The sequence below is a fragment of the Kryptolebias marmoratus genome, linkage group LG17 (assembly GCF_001649575.2).
Source record: "Kryptolebias marmoratus isolate JLee-2015 linkage group LG17, ASM164957v2, whole genome shotgun sequence".
Lineage (NCBI taxonomy): Eukaryota > Metazoa > Chordata > Actinopteri > Cyprinodontiformes > Rivulidae > Kryptolebias > Kryptolebias marmoratus.
The window spans coordinates 15,413,148-15,428,899 of NC_051446.1; the positions used below are offsets into that span (position 1 = coordinate 15,413,148).

General features: G+C 35.7%; 1 protein-coding gene across 1 annotated transcript; it reads right to left on the bottom strand.

Moving 5' to 3' along the window:
* Window positions 1-1,601: 1,601 nt before the first annotated feature.
* Window positions 1,602-15,612, bottom strand: LOC108249108 (integrin alpha-M-like). The gene is made up of 30 exons (XM_017438273.3): window positions 15,561-15,612; window positions 14,289-14,382; window positions 14,028-14,119; window positions 13,407-13,477; window positions 13,145-13,259; window positions 12,256-12,383; window positions 11,219-11,361; window positions 9,680-9,827; window positions 8,627-8,777; window positions 8,309-8,382; window positions 7,994-8,117; window positions 6,948-7,084; window positions 6,691-6,837; window positions 6,372-6,593; window positions 6,119-6,252; window positions 5,788-5,930; window positions 5,552-5,706; window positions 5,307-5,429; window positions 5,053-5,126; window positions 4,337-4,478; window positions 4,156-4,254; window positions 3,981-4,060; window positions 3,823-3,909; window positions 3,654-3,723; window positions 3,444-3,542; window positions 3,255-3,335; window positions 3,046-3,156; window positions 2,777-2,890; window positions 2,586-2,696; window positions 1,602-2,503 (listed from the first exon to the last, which is right to left on the bottom strand). Exons 1-30 carry the CDS (start codon window positions 15,595-15,597, stop codon window positions 2,414-2,416), a joined length of 3,396 nt encoding a protein of 1,131 aa, XP_017293762.1. The 5' UTR covers window positions 15,598-15,612; the 3' UTR covers window positions 1,602-2,413.
* Window positions 15,613-15,752: the final 140 nt, after the last annotated feature.

The window sequence follows — 15,752 nt, forward strand, 5'->3', positions numbered from 1 at the left end:
TGTCTGAGGCTCTGGTCTTCCTCATATCAGCTTTGGGTCCTGGGGGGAGGATCTGCAGGTCCCCACACCTACTATTGAACATTCTTTCTTATGGAAACCTTATATACACAAGCACACTCACACACACACATTGGTGTTTCAGGTGTTGTTTCAGATATATTTTTCATTGGGCTGTGGTTGCCACTTAATACAACTTGAAAGAAGATGTACCATGTACTTTTCAGTGATGCTATTCCACCACTCCAAAGGTTGGTTACTACCACGATCTCTCTGGAGCCAGAACCCATGCAACTCGGTCGAGCACATCCTTGTCCTGAGGAACGTCAGAGAAGATTTTTAGCTGGAGGATGTATTTATTGTGGACAAACTGGCCACTAGAGAGAAAACTGTGAGTTTTTGTCAAAAAGCAGGGTCCACCAGTAGTTCAGAAGGTACTGGTGAGCCGTATTTTTGGTCTCCATCTCCAGCTCCTCAAGCCTTAGTTGACTCCGGCGCCGAACAGAACTTCATCAGCAGTGAGCTAGTGGAGTAGATGCAGATTCCTGTGACAACTAGAAACAAGAGTGGTAACCTTCCCCCTACCAGTTTGCAACACTTTAGGAGCATCCCCAAGTCTGACGTCAGGCTACCATCCCCAGTCAAACGACCAAACAGAAAGATGCAAGCAGGAGCTGGAGGCAGCTTTCAGATGTGTGGTGGAAAATAACCCCTCATCCTGGAGCTCTCACCTTGTTTAGATAGAGTATGCACATAACACACTTACCTCATCACCCACTGGTTTATCTCCTTTCAAAGTTTTCCTAGGTTATCTGCCTCCCCTGTTCCCCAGCCAGGAAGCAGAAGTCACTGATCCCTCTTTGCAATATCATCTTAGGAGCTGCCAATGAATCTGGCGTCAGACGAAAGCTGCCTTACTCAAGACTGCCACAGAAAAAAAGAGGTATACTGATCTATGTTGTCACCCTGCTCTGCAATACCAAGTGAGACAAAAAGTTTTGCTATCCACCCAAGACATCCCTCTAAAAGAAACCCTCAGAAAGCTAATACCTAAATTTATCAGACCTTTTCCTATTGTAAAAATAATCCACCCTTCAGTGGTTAAACTCCAACTACCATCTACCATGCAGATTTTTTCCTTGTTCCAAGTTTCCCCCAGTCTCACCTGTTGTTGAGAATTCACTTAGGAGAACCACCACTCACCTAATATCTATCTTTGCAGCCCTCCTAGTATCTTCTGAAAATAAACTACTTACCTTTTAACCTACCTGTCTCTGTGAGTAAATCTGCCTATTGTGCCCTAAACTCTGGGTTAAAAAAATTAACTATAAACATGACAACTTGAGATGCAACCCCAAATGTCCAGGCCTAATCACGCCAATGATAATTGATCTTTTTTTTTTTAAAACGGGTCCTAATCTGAGTATATTTATTTCAAGACAGCCCTAATAATCAAAAAAATCAAGGCCAAGACAAAAATAGTTTTAAAGCCACATGCAAAAAAAAAATTAAATAAGAAAAACAAAAATTCACAATTTGCTTACATTTAACAAATTCTGCTGGAGATTAAGCAATGACTAGTTTATTTAAATGGAACATACATAGTTCAGTTGTGTATATATTACAATTTACTGGAGCAGCATGCCTTTAATGTTAACATCAACAGGGGTATTAGCATGTAAGCAGCTTTAAGCATACAGTATATATATATATATATATATAAATATATGTGTGTGTGTTTCAGAGCTTTTACAAAACATTGTGAGGTGATATTTAATGCACAGTTTATTTTACAATACTGTATTTTGACAACCATAAAAAATCAACTGGACAAATGAAAATGTGTTTGGAGAAATTCAGATTAAGAAATATTTCAGTTCATGTCAAAATTATGCTATTCAATTTTGAAAGTAAGTTAAATATGTACAGTCACTTAAAAAAAACTATCATAAAACCCATAAAACAAAAGACAACATTTCTAAGTAAAAGTGGTTGTTCAAAATTACCTTTACTCCTCAAGTACCTTAATGTGAATTAAAATTTACAACGCCTTGCAATATTTAATTTGACTGTCTGGGCACTAAGTAACAGCGCTCCCTATAAGTACCTTAATCTTGGATTGAAAATGTATACTTAGCTTTCTTTACAAAAAAGCAGAAAATAATTTTTAATCAGTAATTCTGTGCATAGTCTGTATGTTTGTCCTTTTGTTGTTAAAAACTTCTCATATAGGAGATACATGGAAAAGGGAATGAAACATTCAATATTTGTTGTTTTTTTGAAATACAAATAGCAGAACGTTTGAAGAAAAAAATGTGCATTTTTCTATATTTGTTTTCTTTTGTGATAATCTGTTCTGAATAGTTGACAAATGATACAAAACTCCTTGAAAGATTGATAAAATAGACTTTGATTTTTATCCGTCCACTCCTTCACTCCTGGCATCACCTTCTCCTTCTGCATTTTCATCAATCATTTCTTTGTATTTGCTCTTAAAAAAACCAGCCTGAGTGAAAAAGAAACAAGTATGATATAAAAGCATTGCAATCATGCATTAGTTTATTTACTTAAGGAACAGAGTGACTCACCTTATACAGGCCAGCAGTGAGTAGAGCAAGAAAGGCCAACCCTCCCAGAGATCCTCCTATGATCTCTTTGGTGAAATCTGGTTCAGGAAACACTTCCACCTCAGCCTCAATCTTAAAGACAAGGTGACATCATTTGGATCAGTTTCAAGTTTCTATGTTACATGAAAAAACAGCTTATAATATGCAATCACCTTGCGAACAGGAGCGGTATTATTAGAGGATGTAGAGAAGAAGATGAACTGATTTCTGTCGTATTCTAGACTGGCTGTACTGGTCAAGAGAAATTTGGCAGATGGAAGTCCAATCTGAAAGAAGAAAACAGAAAGCAAGCCTTTGTATTTTAGATCATCATAATTTTAAGATTTCACAAAAGCTGACTACACACGAACAATCCTGTAGTTTGTCATTTGTAGTCAGACTCAGGACCAGTTAGATTTAACATCAACTACATATCAGTTACCTGTTCAATCCATCCTGAGCTCAGGTTTGCAGAGATTGTATATGTTTTCTCCTCTAACCTTTCCATGAACCTGCTGCACCTGAACACTCCACACCTCGCTACAGAGCAGTCCTGTGGGAAACAAAGGCAAAGCAAACTGGTTCAATATAAAATACATTTAATTTCTTATATTTGTATATTCAACAGGCCCACTGTAAAGGTATACTCACCACAATTTTAGTTTTTTTTATCTGAGCAACAAAATCTGTGACAACAGGTCCTTCATCTCTGTCTCTCTGACAATCTGTAACCTGAAAATAAAACTAATTTATGTTTCTGTTTACTCATTTGTCAGTTTATCACCTCCATCCCGCTGCTATGTATGAGCCGTTTTAATTAGTAACAAACTTGTAAAATACCTGAAAATTGTGCATGCCCATCCAAATGTTTCTGTCACCAAGCTTCACAGGAACCTTGATCACCACAGTGAATTTCAAAGCTCTGATATTATTTGTGACCTGGAAAAAAGGAGAGGAAAAGGGGCTTCAAAGGATTTGTTGACATCCAGTCTCAAGGCAATGAGCTTCAAGGTAATAAAGAATACATTATTCGAAAAAGTAATCTTTCACCTTGATTGATTGCTGGAATGGTTTCTGTAGAATTTTTTTTCCAAATGTGAAATTATTGTAGCTGAGGGAGCTGATGGGATGTAGTAAACATTGAATGAATAATTAATAACAAAGCTTAAAATATTACTTTTAAAAGACGTTCTTTTGTCTGAGCTGGAAGAAAACTGACCTTTCCATTGTTATAAAAATGCTGTACTTCACTTCGATCTCTCTCTCTTTGTAGAGTTCGCTTGCAGGAGAGTGCAGCTGATTCTCACTAAAAAGTATGTGAAAATATTAATCAAAAATCAGCATTGAGGAGTAGTACCTGTGACTGGCGATCAATACCTGGTGGCATTTGCAGTCACAGAGATCCATCTATCAAGTTGTCTCCTAGGATTGAACCCATAGGAGACAATGAAAATAGCCTAAATTGAAACAAACCAAAGGGATCAGATGGCTTCCTCTTTTGCTGAACTGTCTGTGCAGCAGAAAAAAGCAGCAGTGTAAAAAAAAAACGAACCGTAGAGTTTCTTTTGAAAATAGGTTTGTCAACAGTGCAGTCTGTCTTTCCTCTTGTTACTCCATCTTCACTGTCCAAGGAGTTGCACTCAATTCTTCCCTGCATGAAAAGTAAAAAAACATCTGTTAGACTTTCAGGAGCTCCTGATCAGAGATGAACTGAACCAGACTTGATGGCTTACATGCAGAGATGTAAACTTTCTGTAGGAGAGCCCAACAGGATATGTGAGAATGATGTGACTGTTGTAGGAGTCTTCCCCTCTGTTCTCCACTGAGACAGTCACATCCAGAAGCTCATCAATCCCAACTTTAACCTCTGAGGACCTGAAAGATAGACAAAAAGATTAACAAAGGTAACAAAGGTACTTAGGTCACTGCTGACGATACACCCTAATCTTCTTCCCAACGCTTGTCATCCTACAGAGTTTGGGACGGTCTAGGAGGACCCCTTTTTGCCAGCCCTTGTTTCTGACATTGAGGGGGCCACAAGCCAAATCTAGTCCTCATAGGGGTCATGGGCAACACCTCCAGTTTACATGGGGGTCATTGGGGATGCCTCTGCCAGATCCTGCACCTGATGACAAGATCAAACCACTTTTCCAAGTACTAATCTTTGAGGTAGACCTGTTTGTGGGTTTACTGCCGAGCGCCTCTTTGCACTTTTGTGTAAAATGTTGAAATGCCTGAACTGGCCCTGCTTCCTTATCGACCTGGCCTGCTTGCTTTCATACAGCTGTAACCAATAGCTTCTTTGTCATCTGAGTTTTTGCAAAACTAGCATCAAAGACATAAAAGAGGGTATAAAATAAACCTTTTACGCTAAAGTTTTGTGTCTACAGAAAATTAAAATGTTCATTACCAACATAAGAAAAGCTTTATTTTTGTATCTTCTTCCCACCTTGTAAAGTTGAAATCCACTTTCAGATTATCTGTACATTCCATGTCAGCACCACAGCTGATCTCAAACCCAATCTGTGAAAGGAAGTATGATCTTAAGCACAATGACATAGACAGAAACATTAAATTGTTTGGATTTATGATTCTTGGACATGATGTTGCATTGCAAAGCTCTTCAAATAAAACATCCATGAAAGGAATTATTTAAAGTAATTTAGTAGTTGCATAGATAAAGCATGTTGAAAGGTTATTCACAGGATAGTTTGTTGTTTGAGCCTTGTGGACAAGAACTGGTCTAAGATTTGTGCTGGATGGTAAACCGTTGAAGGTGAATCTGAGCTCATTCTCGAGTGGATTGAGAGCATCTTCTGGACAAGCCTGTAAGAGGATGGAAATACAAGTATTATCAGAGGGAAGCACAATGAGTGAAACCATTGCCTTTGTACCATGTGGAATCTCTCTAAGATACAACAAGTTATTTTGATGGTTTTAAACTTTACCTTGATAGAGAATTTCACATCCCTGCAAGTTTGTCTATTTAAATTGACACCAACTGTTCCGGTTTGGTCTCTCTGATCCTTATCGATGTAAGCTCGGTTGTTTGTAGTCGAGCGAGTTGCATCCAGTGTTAAAGTGTAATTAATCTGTGCTCGAACTGAAACAGACGGGTTTTAGTTAAAAAACTAATATTCACACAAAGATACAAATGAATGAATGAAAAATGAAGCTAAGAAACCTGTATCTCTTCCAGACAGTCTTCTCATGGTGAAACAGATTGTAGCTGTGCCTGCTAGTGGTTTTGTGCAGTCTACATTTTGAGTTGGGATTTCCTTTAGGTTAAAAGACACAGTGGCCTCCACCGTCACTACAGGCCTGGATCTAGGGACACATTTGGGAGAGTTACATCAGCAGCATTTTGCTTTATAGGTGAATATACACCAAACTGTCAATTGGACAAAATATTTTGACAACATAAAATCTTATTATATTATATGATAAGGTTCAAAAATTGAAAAGGTAACAAATGCAAACTTATGAAAAACAATATTAATCAGACTCTGACTTACCTGAGTAAGACAACTGTGCCCTTTGAACCCACGGCTAAATCAGGCAGTGTGTCACCGCTCTGATCGTAGGACCACTGACTGATTGACAAACCAAAGAACTTCAGCCCTGATTGGACTTCAGATGCAGCAATTCTCTGTGACATAGTAAATACCAAACTTAACCCTGACATAAATTGGAAAGATTTAAGATGCTGTGGAAAAACATAAAACAAGACAGCGAATGTATTTCTTTGTCAGTTTTGGGTTTACTCACCTGTGAGTAGGTAGGATCAACTTGTTCTCCTCCTTTGCTATGAAATATGTAGATAGAGCCTTGTCCATTATTCTCCAAAGGAGCTCCAATCACTAAATCATTAAATCCATCTCTATTTAGATCAGGTAGAACAGCAAGAGAAGACCCAAACCTCCCTTTGTCTGATGGATCACCTCGTAGTACTGTTAGTTGTGATGAATAATCAAAGTGACACTCGACATTCTGGTGAAAATGTAAATAAGCAAAGGTTTTTATTATTAAAAACTAAGAAATTCCAAAATGCATCTATAAAACTGCACTTAGTATATTTAATATTTACCAAACGAGTTAAGGTGCAAACATAAACTCGTCCCTCTCTGTCTCGGTCCATGTACATCGGAGCAGATATGAGGATCAGATCAGTGATGCTGTCAGAATTCACATCCATGGCACAAACCTCTGCCCCAAAATATGCACCAGTCTGATACTGTACAAGCAACAAATTCAGTAAATAATTAAAAAATAAAAAACACTTCAGGGAGTAAAAACAATAGGTAAAACAATTGTAACATGTTTACATCTTTCATAACCACTAACCTGCTGTGGATAGGGGTCAATTATTTTTTGTCGATATTCTCTGTAAACAGTCATAACAGCTCCCCTGTGTTTATATCTCGGAGCACCAAGAATTGTCAGAGGGCCTGAAGTGGTTTTAGCAACAGCCATGGAATATCCTAGAATTCAATCATCAAAAACAATGGAAACATGGCTAAATTAAAGGCTTGACATTCCTTGGATAAATGCATGCTGCTTACCACCTCTCCTGCCTCAATTTTAAACTACAATCATTGTATTTTGAAAAATGATGGCATTGGTCAAACTTTTAAAATAGCATTATCCACAATCTCATGCAATATCTTGTGTGAGCTTGCATGATCTCTTCTTGGAGAATGTATTGTGAATGACTGTCAGCTGCTACCACACCAGATTTTAGCTTAGAATTTATAGAATTCACTGAGGTGTAGCCATTTTTTGTAGACTAATGTCAATTAGCTGTAGCAGCCATGTTGAATTTGCATGACTCCAAAAATATATCAATTGTAAATGTACAGCCAATAATTACTATCTGCCAGTTTCATTGAAATCCATCCAGTGATTTATTAAAAATTTTGCTAACAGCATTAACAGTTGGTAATGCCAAAGTTATAAACAACAATCTTGTGCAAAGTGCTGAGCCTAAAGTATGTGTTGGAGATAAATCTGTGCTACTAACACACCAAATTTTATCTCAATATCGGTAAAGTTGACATTGTTATAGCAACATTTGTTTGTGGCAGCCATCTTAAATTGAGCTGACTCCAAAAGTTAAACAGTTATAGATGTCAACTCATTCTTTATTTTTTTCAGTTTCTTTAAAGTATGCTCGGTATGCTCATAAGATATTTTCTAGCGGTATAGGCAGATGAACATATGCACAGAGAGAGAGAGATTGGGGCAAAAACATAATCGCTCCAGTCTTGCCTTTGGTAGCAGGCATTAGCAATGTAATTATCTCCGGGGGAAACAAAATACTGCATATGAACCCATGTTTATATTGCTACTATACAATTACACATCAGTCTGTTTTATTATTCTATTCTTACCAAGATAACTGTCAAGCTCTATAGATGTTGGCTGATATGACCCAGTGTTTTTGGTATTTGAAAGTGAGTATTTCTTGTAGCCTCCTTTCCACTGGTTAGCACCAACAATAGACATCTGTATTCCCTGTAATGCAGAAATAGAAGTCTAAATGTACCACTCATTTAAAATGTGATTTGCTTTTAAATTTGTGAGACTTTAATTAGTAATCAGGAAGTTTAGACAAATGAAAAATGTTGGTTTACCATTGATTTAAAATTACAATCATTTGTTATTTGTAAATCTAGTCAAATAATTTTGAGTAAGTTTTATTTTACCGCAGGTATATAAGCTGCTGTGAATCCCTCTTGAGACATTTCCAGTTTCAGTGTCTCTCCACCAGTTTGAGATCCTGTGATGCCAAAATAAATGAGGATTTAGGTTTCTTAAAGTTCCTTACAAACTTTGTAGACACTGGTTTTATTAGGTTTGTCACAATAAATAAAAAATAAACAAGTAAATAGATTTCAAATGTCATTATGATTGAGACTTGTAATTGGCTCTTGTCTAGCGTGTTATTAAATGGAACATATGATGTAAATACAATTTGGTTTTGCTGAAACTGGACAGCAGATTTTGTAAAGTAACATCTCTACCTTCAATAGAAAAGATTTTGTCTCGCAAATTCTCCCGTATTTTATCAAGTGCGTCGAAGCCTTCCACTTGAAACACAAACTTTTCAGGGGGATAAGATGCAATTGTTTCAAGCTCTTGTTTTGATTCATTGCTTGAAAATGCATCCCCTACCTATGCAGAAAAAAATATGAGTGAGGAGATATACTTTAGTATTTCAATTAAAAGCAGTAATAACATTTGTCCTAAATAAATACTAACTCAGTTCATTTTCACTCAAAATTGTCAAGATTGGTGGTTGACGTTTGGACCCAGAATGCAGGCAACACAAGGAGCTCGAAGAAATTAAGCATTTTTAATAAACAAAAATGAAGGCTGACATGGCAGCAAAGTTATAAAACTTAGGAAGACACAAGGAGACAGACTGCACATTACTGTGACAATGCTTCGTCTATGAGAAGATTACCAGAGATTGAATATAAAGGCTGGGCTGACAAGGAAGTGGGAACAGGTGAGTGATTGGAAAGTAGACAGGTGTGAAGTGGCAGGCTGACAAGGAAAATCACTGAGATGAACTGAGTGAGAGCTAATGATGGCACAAGGAACACAGAGGGCACAGGGAGCAAAACTACACTGAAAACATTTTATTAAAAAAACACCAGAAACAAACTAAAACACAAGATTCACAAGAAAACAAAAAATAAAACAAAAACACCCTCATCCTGACAAAAATCAGTAATCAACATTTTGAACTTACAAACCATCTTTTAGCCAAGTTTCAGACATGAATACTTTACAAATACTTCTTAGGCTTTGGAGTAAAAAGCATAAACTGTTTTGGACTTTGATGTTTAATGTTGGGCATTTTTTATGTTACTGAATACTTCAAACCGTAAACTGTTTGTGACAGCATGCATTAAAGGGGTAAGATCAAAATGCAATAATAAGTAATCAAAAATATTGTTGTACCTTAATAAAATTAATTGGGTTAGTACAGGTCAATTTAGAAAAATTTCAAACACATACATAGTATACATGTATATACATATTGAAAATAATAAGTAGATTCAGCTTACCCCGATAGCAAATCGAACAATGTTTTTACTGTTAGCTAATCTTATTGCTTCTGGAAAGCCATACTTGTCAGTAGATTCTCCATCTGTAATGATAATCAAAATCTTCACGTCTGACCTGGAACCTCTATATGTTGAGAAGACGTCATTCCTGAAAAAATGAAAAATAAATAAACATTACAGTATGTGTTTTGGTAGCATAAATTTGCTTTTAATAAATGTAACTGTATGCAGTAAAGGGACAAACAAAGTGCCAGGTCTGGAAAACAGCTAAATATTGTTGTATAGTCTAATAAAAGACAATGGTTCAATATTTGTTCTGTTTGGCTGATATTCCTTTCACATATATAGGTTGTTTTTTTGGGGGGGGATTTTTGGGGATGGCTTTAGCCTAGTGATAGGAGGTAGTCTTTCAATTAGAGGCTCAAGGGTTCAGTCTCTAGCCTCTGTACTTCTGCCAAAGTGTCCTGGAACAAGACACTGAATCCCTCAGTACCTCAGACATGCTTACAAAAGATTATAAAAACATGCTGGTTATAGTGTGTACTTTGCAGAACCTGAAGAGGTTAAAAAGGTATTATAATAAGTGCTATAATACATTTTCAATAATCTACATAGCTTTTATTTTTTTATATTAGCAAGGTATGCCAAATGTAACTACATCCGTTTAAGCACAACCTAACAATGCCTGCCAGCTTTTAATACCACTTTAAAGTATAAGCCTAAAGTCAAGATGAAATCTGTTCAGTTATTTTGATGAACATTTACAGTTGTGGTCAAAAGTTTACATACACTTGTAAAGAAACATAATGTTATGGCTGTCTTGAGTTTTCAATAAGTTCTACAACTCTTATTTTTCTGTGATAGAGTGATCGGAACACATACATGTTTGTCACAAAAAACAGTCATAAAATTTGGTTCTTTCATNGAACATGTGGACAGTGCTAAAGAAACAGGTTCATGCAAGAAAACCATCACATTTAGCTGAACTGCACCAATTCTGTCAAGAAGAGTGGTCAAACATTCGACCTGAAGCTTGCCAGGAGCTTGTGGATGGCTACCAAAAGCGCCTAGTTGCCGTGAAAATGGCCAAGGGACATGTAACCAAATACTAATGTTGCTGTATGTATATTTTTGACCCAGCAGACTTGGTGACATTTTCAGCAGACCCATAATAAATTTATGAAAGAACCAAATTTTATGACTGTTTTTTGTGACAAACATGTATGTGTTCCGATCACTCTATCACAGAAAAATAAGAGTTGTAGAACTTATTGAAAACTCAAGACAGCCATAACATTATGTTTCTTTACAAGTGTATGTAAACTTTTGACCACAACTGTATCTCTGTGGGTTTAAGTGGCTGCTAAGTTGAGCTCAACATTCCTAAAGCATAAAAAGAATCGTAACAGGCATTATAGTTTGAAGCTTCTACAAATGAAAACATTTTAAAATTTCATTGTAAAACAAGTATGTTTAATCTCTGTCTATAACAAAAATCATCATGAAGTAACACAATCCTTTAACAACACAGATACTCACACAACATTTTGGATGGCCGCAGCTGTGTTTGTTCCTCCTATTATTTGAGGAATGTTATCAATTTGATATTTCCAGTTTGAAAGGGTAAATGTGTTGAAATAATAATGAGTTTGAGTTCCTGTAGAAAACTGGGTAATGGCAAACTGCAAAAAAGAAGGACAAATGTAAAACATAAGCAAATGAAATAGAACTTTCTTTCAGCAAGGAAAATGAAAGCTAAAGCTAACATTATTGTACACTTCAGATATTAAGAAAATATTAAGTTTTTATAGTGTTTTTTTTTTCTTTGCACTCTCAGTTTTTTAGATTTTGGAGGAAGTATAATATTTTGACAAAGGAAGGAGTGCTTATTATGCATTGAAATGCCAGTTGATTAAAATTAATTAATTAATTAATTAAACTCTCTTTCCCAGATAGCAGAATATGAGTGAATCAATGTTGAAATGTGGTTAGGCAGAAATATTGAATCGATGTTGAAGTCTGACATTTAAATTATACAAAAAGTGGTCGGTGACTTACATGTTGAATCAACGTTAGGTTTTCAACCATAACTGATACTATTTCAATGTCCCACTGCTCCTCTCCTTATAGTGACCTGTATATGTTTTTGTGTCTACACATTATGCACAAACAGTAAGTAATAATATTTACAGACAAGTAAGAAAATGTACAGAGAAAAATCCCAACCCACTGTCCTCAACATATGGTGTTTAATTTAAAACGTGATAAGCCCCCGCCCAATGATAAAATGCTCTCACCCAGAGCTCAAAGAAGAGGGGAGGGGTGGGGTGTGCCAAACAGCATACATTGATTCAACATTGATTAGACATTGGCATTTCAATCATTAGAATTTGACTACAAAACAACATTGATTCAATTCTTTTTAACACTAGTTAATTGGCTAGGATTGGACTATCTGTCATTGACCTTAACCAAAAATCAACCTTTTTGACCATAATTCAACATTGAATTAATATTTTTTGCTATCTGGGTTAACTCATGCTACTTTACCCGAAAACTATGAACTCCAGTCTTACTTGTTTATCTTTTCCCAGGAATGCGCTGATTAGATTTTTCACAAAAGTCTTCATTCTAATAAAGTCTGCAGACTCTACACTGCCTGAGCCATCCAACAGAAATGCAATGTCAGCTTGAGTTTGACACTCTGTCAATGAAGACAAAACACAGGGTTAAAAACAGACTTTTACATCGAAAGTCTTTGGCTGATTCCCTTAACTGAGTTGTTGTTCTTGTGTTTAAAAACAACAACTTTGCTTCCACCTGCGTAATATCACTAAAATTAGAAACATCTTGTGACAAAATGATGTGGAAAAAACTGGTCCATGCATTTATCATGTCTAGGCTGGACGATTATAATTCTTTATTATCTGGGTGTCAGAAAAAACTCTTTAGGTCTTTATGTGATCTAAGATGCTGCTGCCAGAAGGAGAGATAGTATTTTCAATTTTAGCTTCTCTCCATTGTCAAATTCAGAACTGAATTTAAAATCTTACTTCTAATACACAAAGCTGTTTACATGCAAGCTCCATCTCATATTAAAAGTTGTATTTTAACAGAGCACTTTGCTCTCAGTCTGCAGGTTTACTTGTGGTTCCTAGAATTTTTTTTCAACATTTTCTGAAAATGTCATTAAAATCCGTTCTTTATATTTTCAGTAATCTTATGCACAGACAAACAAACAAATGCTACAAAAAAGATTAACTTCCTTGGCGGAGGTCAATAAGCTGAATTGAAACTGAATTTATAAGTGAACTATTTTTGGGTATGGCCGTATTGGAAAGCACATTGTAAATACTCACAATCCCACTGACTATCATTTTAATTACACACAATCCTATCACTGTTAAACTTTATGAGAAACAGTGAGATTGTATTGACTGTGTCTGTATAGTGTTGGCTGTTTACCTGCAGTAGAAGATGGGTAAGAACGTCCAAAGTTATTATGCTGATCTATCTCAATACACAAACCATTGTACATGGTAATACTTTTGCAGTCTTTAGGAATGGTTGGACCACAAGCCTGGAAAAAAAAGACTCAGGTTTCATTAACATGTCAATCATTTGGTTGTTGACTTTGTTTTGTTTCACCATGATGTTTTCAAGGTGCAAAGGAAAGTTTAAAAAAATATGCATATTTAAATTCTCTGCAGTTCACCATCTATCTTACCAAAGTTATCTTTGTTGTGGGATCACTTGTCATTGCCAAACCAAGGGACATGTTGATCGCAGTTGTTTGCTCTGTGGAAACATTCAGCATCCATTAAACACCTACTGACTCAGAAAAATGATGTTTTAAATTGATAATTAGAAACAACTGCAATGACACATTAAACACTTTCTTATTTGAAGCTTCATTTATCGTCAGCATTATCTCTGTTTAATCTAGTAAAGCTCATTTATAAGGTAGGTGTCAGACTACTTTGGTATTCCTTGAAACACAGTTCAGATTCATCTATTGCTTCTTGCTACAACCTTGAAAAGTAAAGGCTAAGCCTTTATAGGAAGAAAGGCTTTTATTTTTCCAGTAATTTTTGCTACCAAATTAAAACAAGATCTTGGAAATTTTGCCTTAGTTTGTAAACTAGTTTTTTAGCTGAATATAATATATATATATATATATATATTAATTTAAGTATATTTTAAAAATGTATCTGGGACTGCCTTACAGCTTCTGAAATAGAATCTAAAGTCTGACATATGCAAAGGCCAGTCAGTAGTGTCAAAACACCTTTTATTATGACATTTTAAGACATTGTGTTTAGAAATTTGGTAATCAAATTATTCCTACCTTGAAGAGGTGTGCAACTCTTAGTTGTGCATGTAAATATTTTTCCCCTTTTATCTCCTGAATATTGTTCAAGGGGGGCACTGACAAGCAAGCTAAGGGAACAAAACCAGATGTACAGACCCTTATTTTGTCACTTAGAAAGCATGTTTCTGACCTTATTGTGGAAACATGCATGTAATAAAGTTGCAAGGTGGTTAATAAAACGTTGCTGGTCTATGGCATATATTATTTAGCATTCAGCAGAACACTTATCTGACTTACTTTGATTGTCTTTGCACCACCTGGTAACCAAAACCTGCAGAGGGATTGCTGAGGGACTTCCAAGTCACAGGATCAATATTAAAACAATGGACAGCTTTTAACACCAAGGAATAAAGACAAAAACACAGTTTATTTAATACAGAGGCATGAAGTACCAATGAGAAGAGTAAAAAATCCTATATGTAATATTATACTATGTATAATATAACACTTTTTCATAATTGCCATTTCATGTTGCTTATGTTGTTTTTCAATATGGAAGGGTGACAGGAAATCTCACACTTCTCTATGTTTTTAAATACTAAGATGCAAATAAATAAACAAATAAATAAAGCTTATGTGCCGGTAGCAGTGAGCATTTTCCTTTTGACATTTCCACTGAACAGTAAGAACTTTTGGTTGTTTATTCTGTTCAAAATAGCATAATGACAGCTCCTATTTTTGAAATAATTTAGGGGAAGGAATTATTTTCAGTGTCTTTAAAATATTTTGCCATGTTTAGGAGTTTCAGCTTTCCCTTTTCATTGTTTCACAAACACAATCTCAGACTTTTGTCATTTTTGACCTTATTAGATCTAACAATATCATTGTTGTCCTCTATTTAGTGGCTCACAGTAAATGTAATAATTTTTCTTTCATGTATGCTGAATGCTAAATCACTAAAGGCAATCTAAGCCATCAGTGGTGGAAAATGTCTCTGGTGGCTACAGAGTCACAAGATGGATAAGAATGAAGTCTAGAGAATAAAAAAACCTGATGTCTTTTGTAATCAGGCACAAGAAAATTTGCTCATCACATACAATGGACTGAACCAATAATAGTAATTTACCATCCGTCCATCCATCCAATCATCCATCCATTTATTCATTTATCCATCCATTCATCCATTTATCCATCCATCCATTTTCTTTCCCGTTTTATCCTTTCCAGGTTGCAAGCAACAGGTGCCTTTCTCCAGCAGTTCCTGTGTGAGAGGCAGCAGGGTACACCCTGGACAGGTCAATCACAGGTACTTTAGTATCGTACATTAAATTTTAAATTATTTAGGAGTAGAATATTAGTGCCACAGCTTGAGGAAAAAAACAGGAGATTGCTTAGTTAGTCACATTCAGACACATTCAAAGAGGATGAGTTGCACACTTGGAAATAATTAGTACTAATTTTATATACATCTGCATATATATATATATATATATATATATATATATAAAGATATATATATATATATATAAAGATATATATATATATAAAGAGGTACAATGTTCTTTTTACCTGACCCCAGAATGGTTACAAAAATTATCCAGTCCATAGTGTTTCTCCCATGAAAAGTGTGATATCTTCTCTGGTTGAACTAATTTACAGTTATTTGGAAACTGCAGGAGACAAGTACATCCCCCTAAGAGAGTCAAAAAGGAAGTGATAGCAGAATGCAGAAAAGATAAAGGAACTCCACAAAGCTAATGA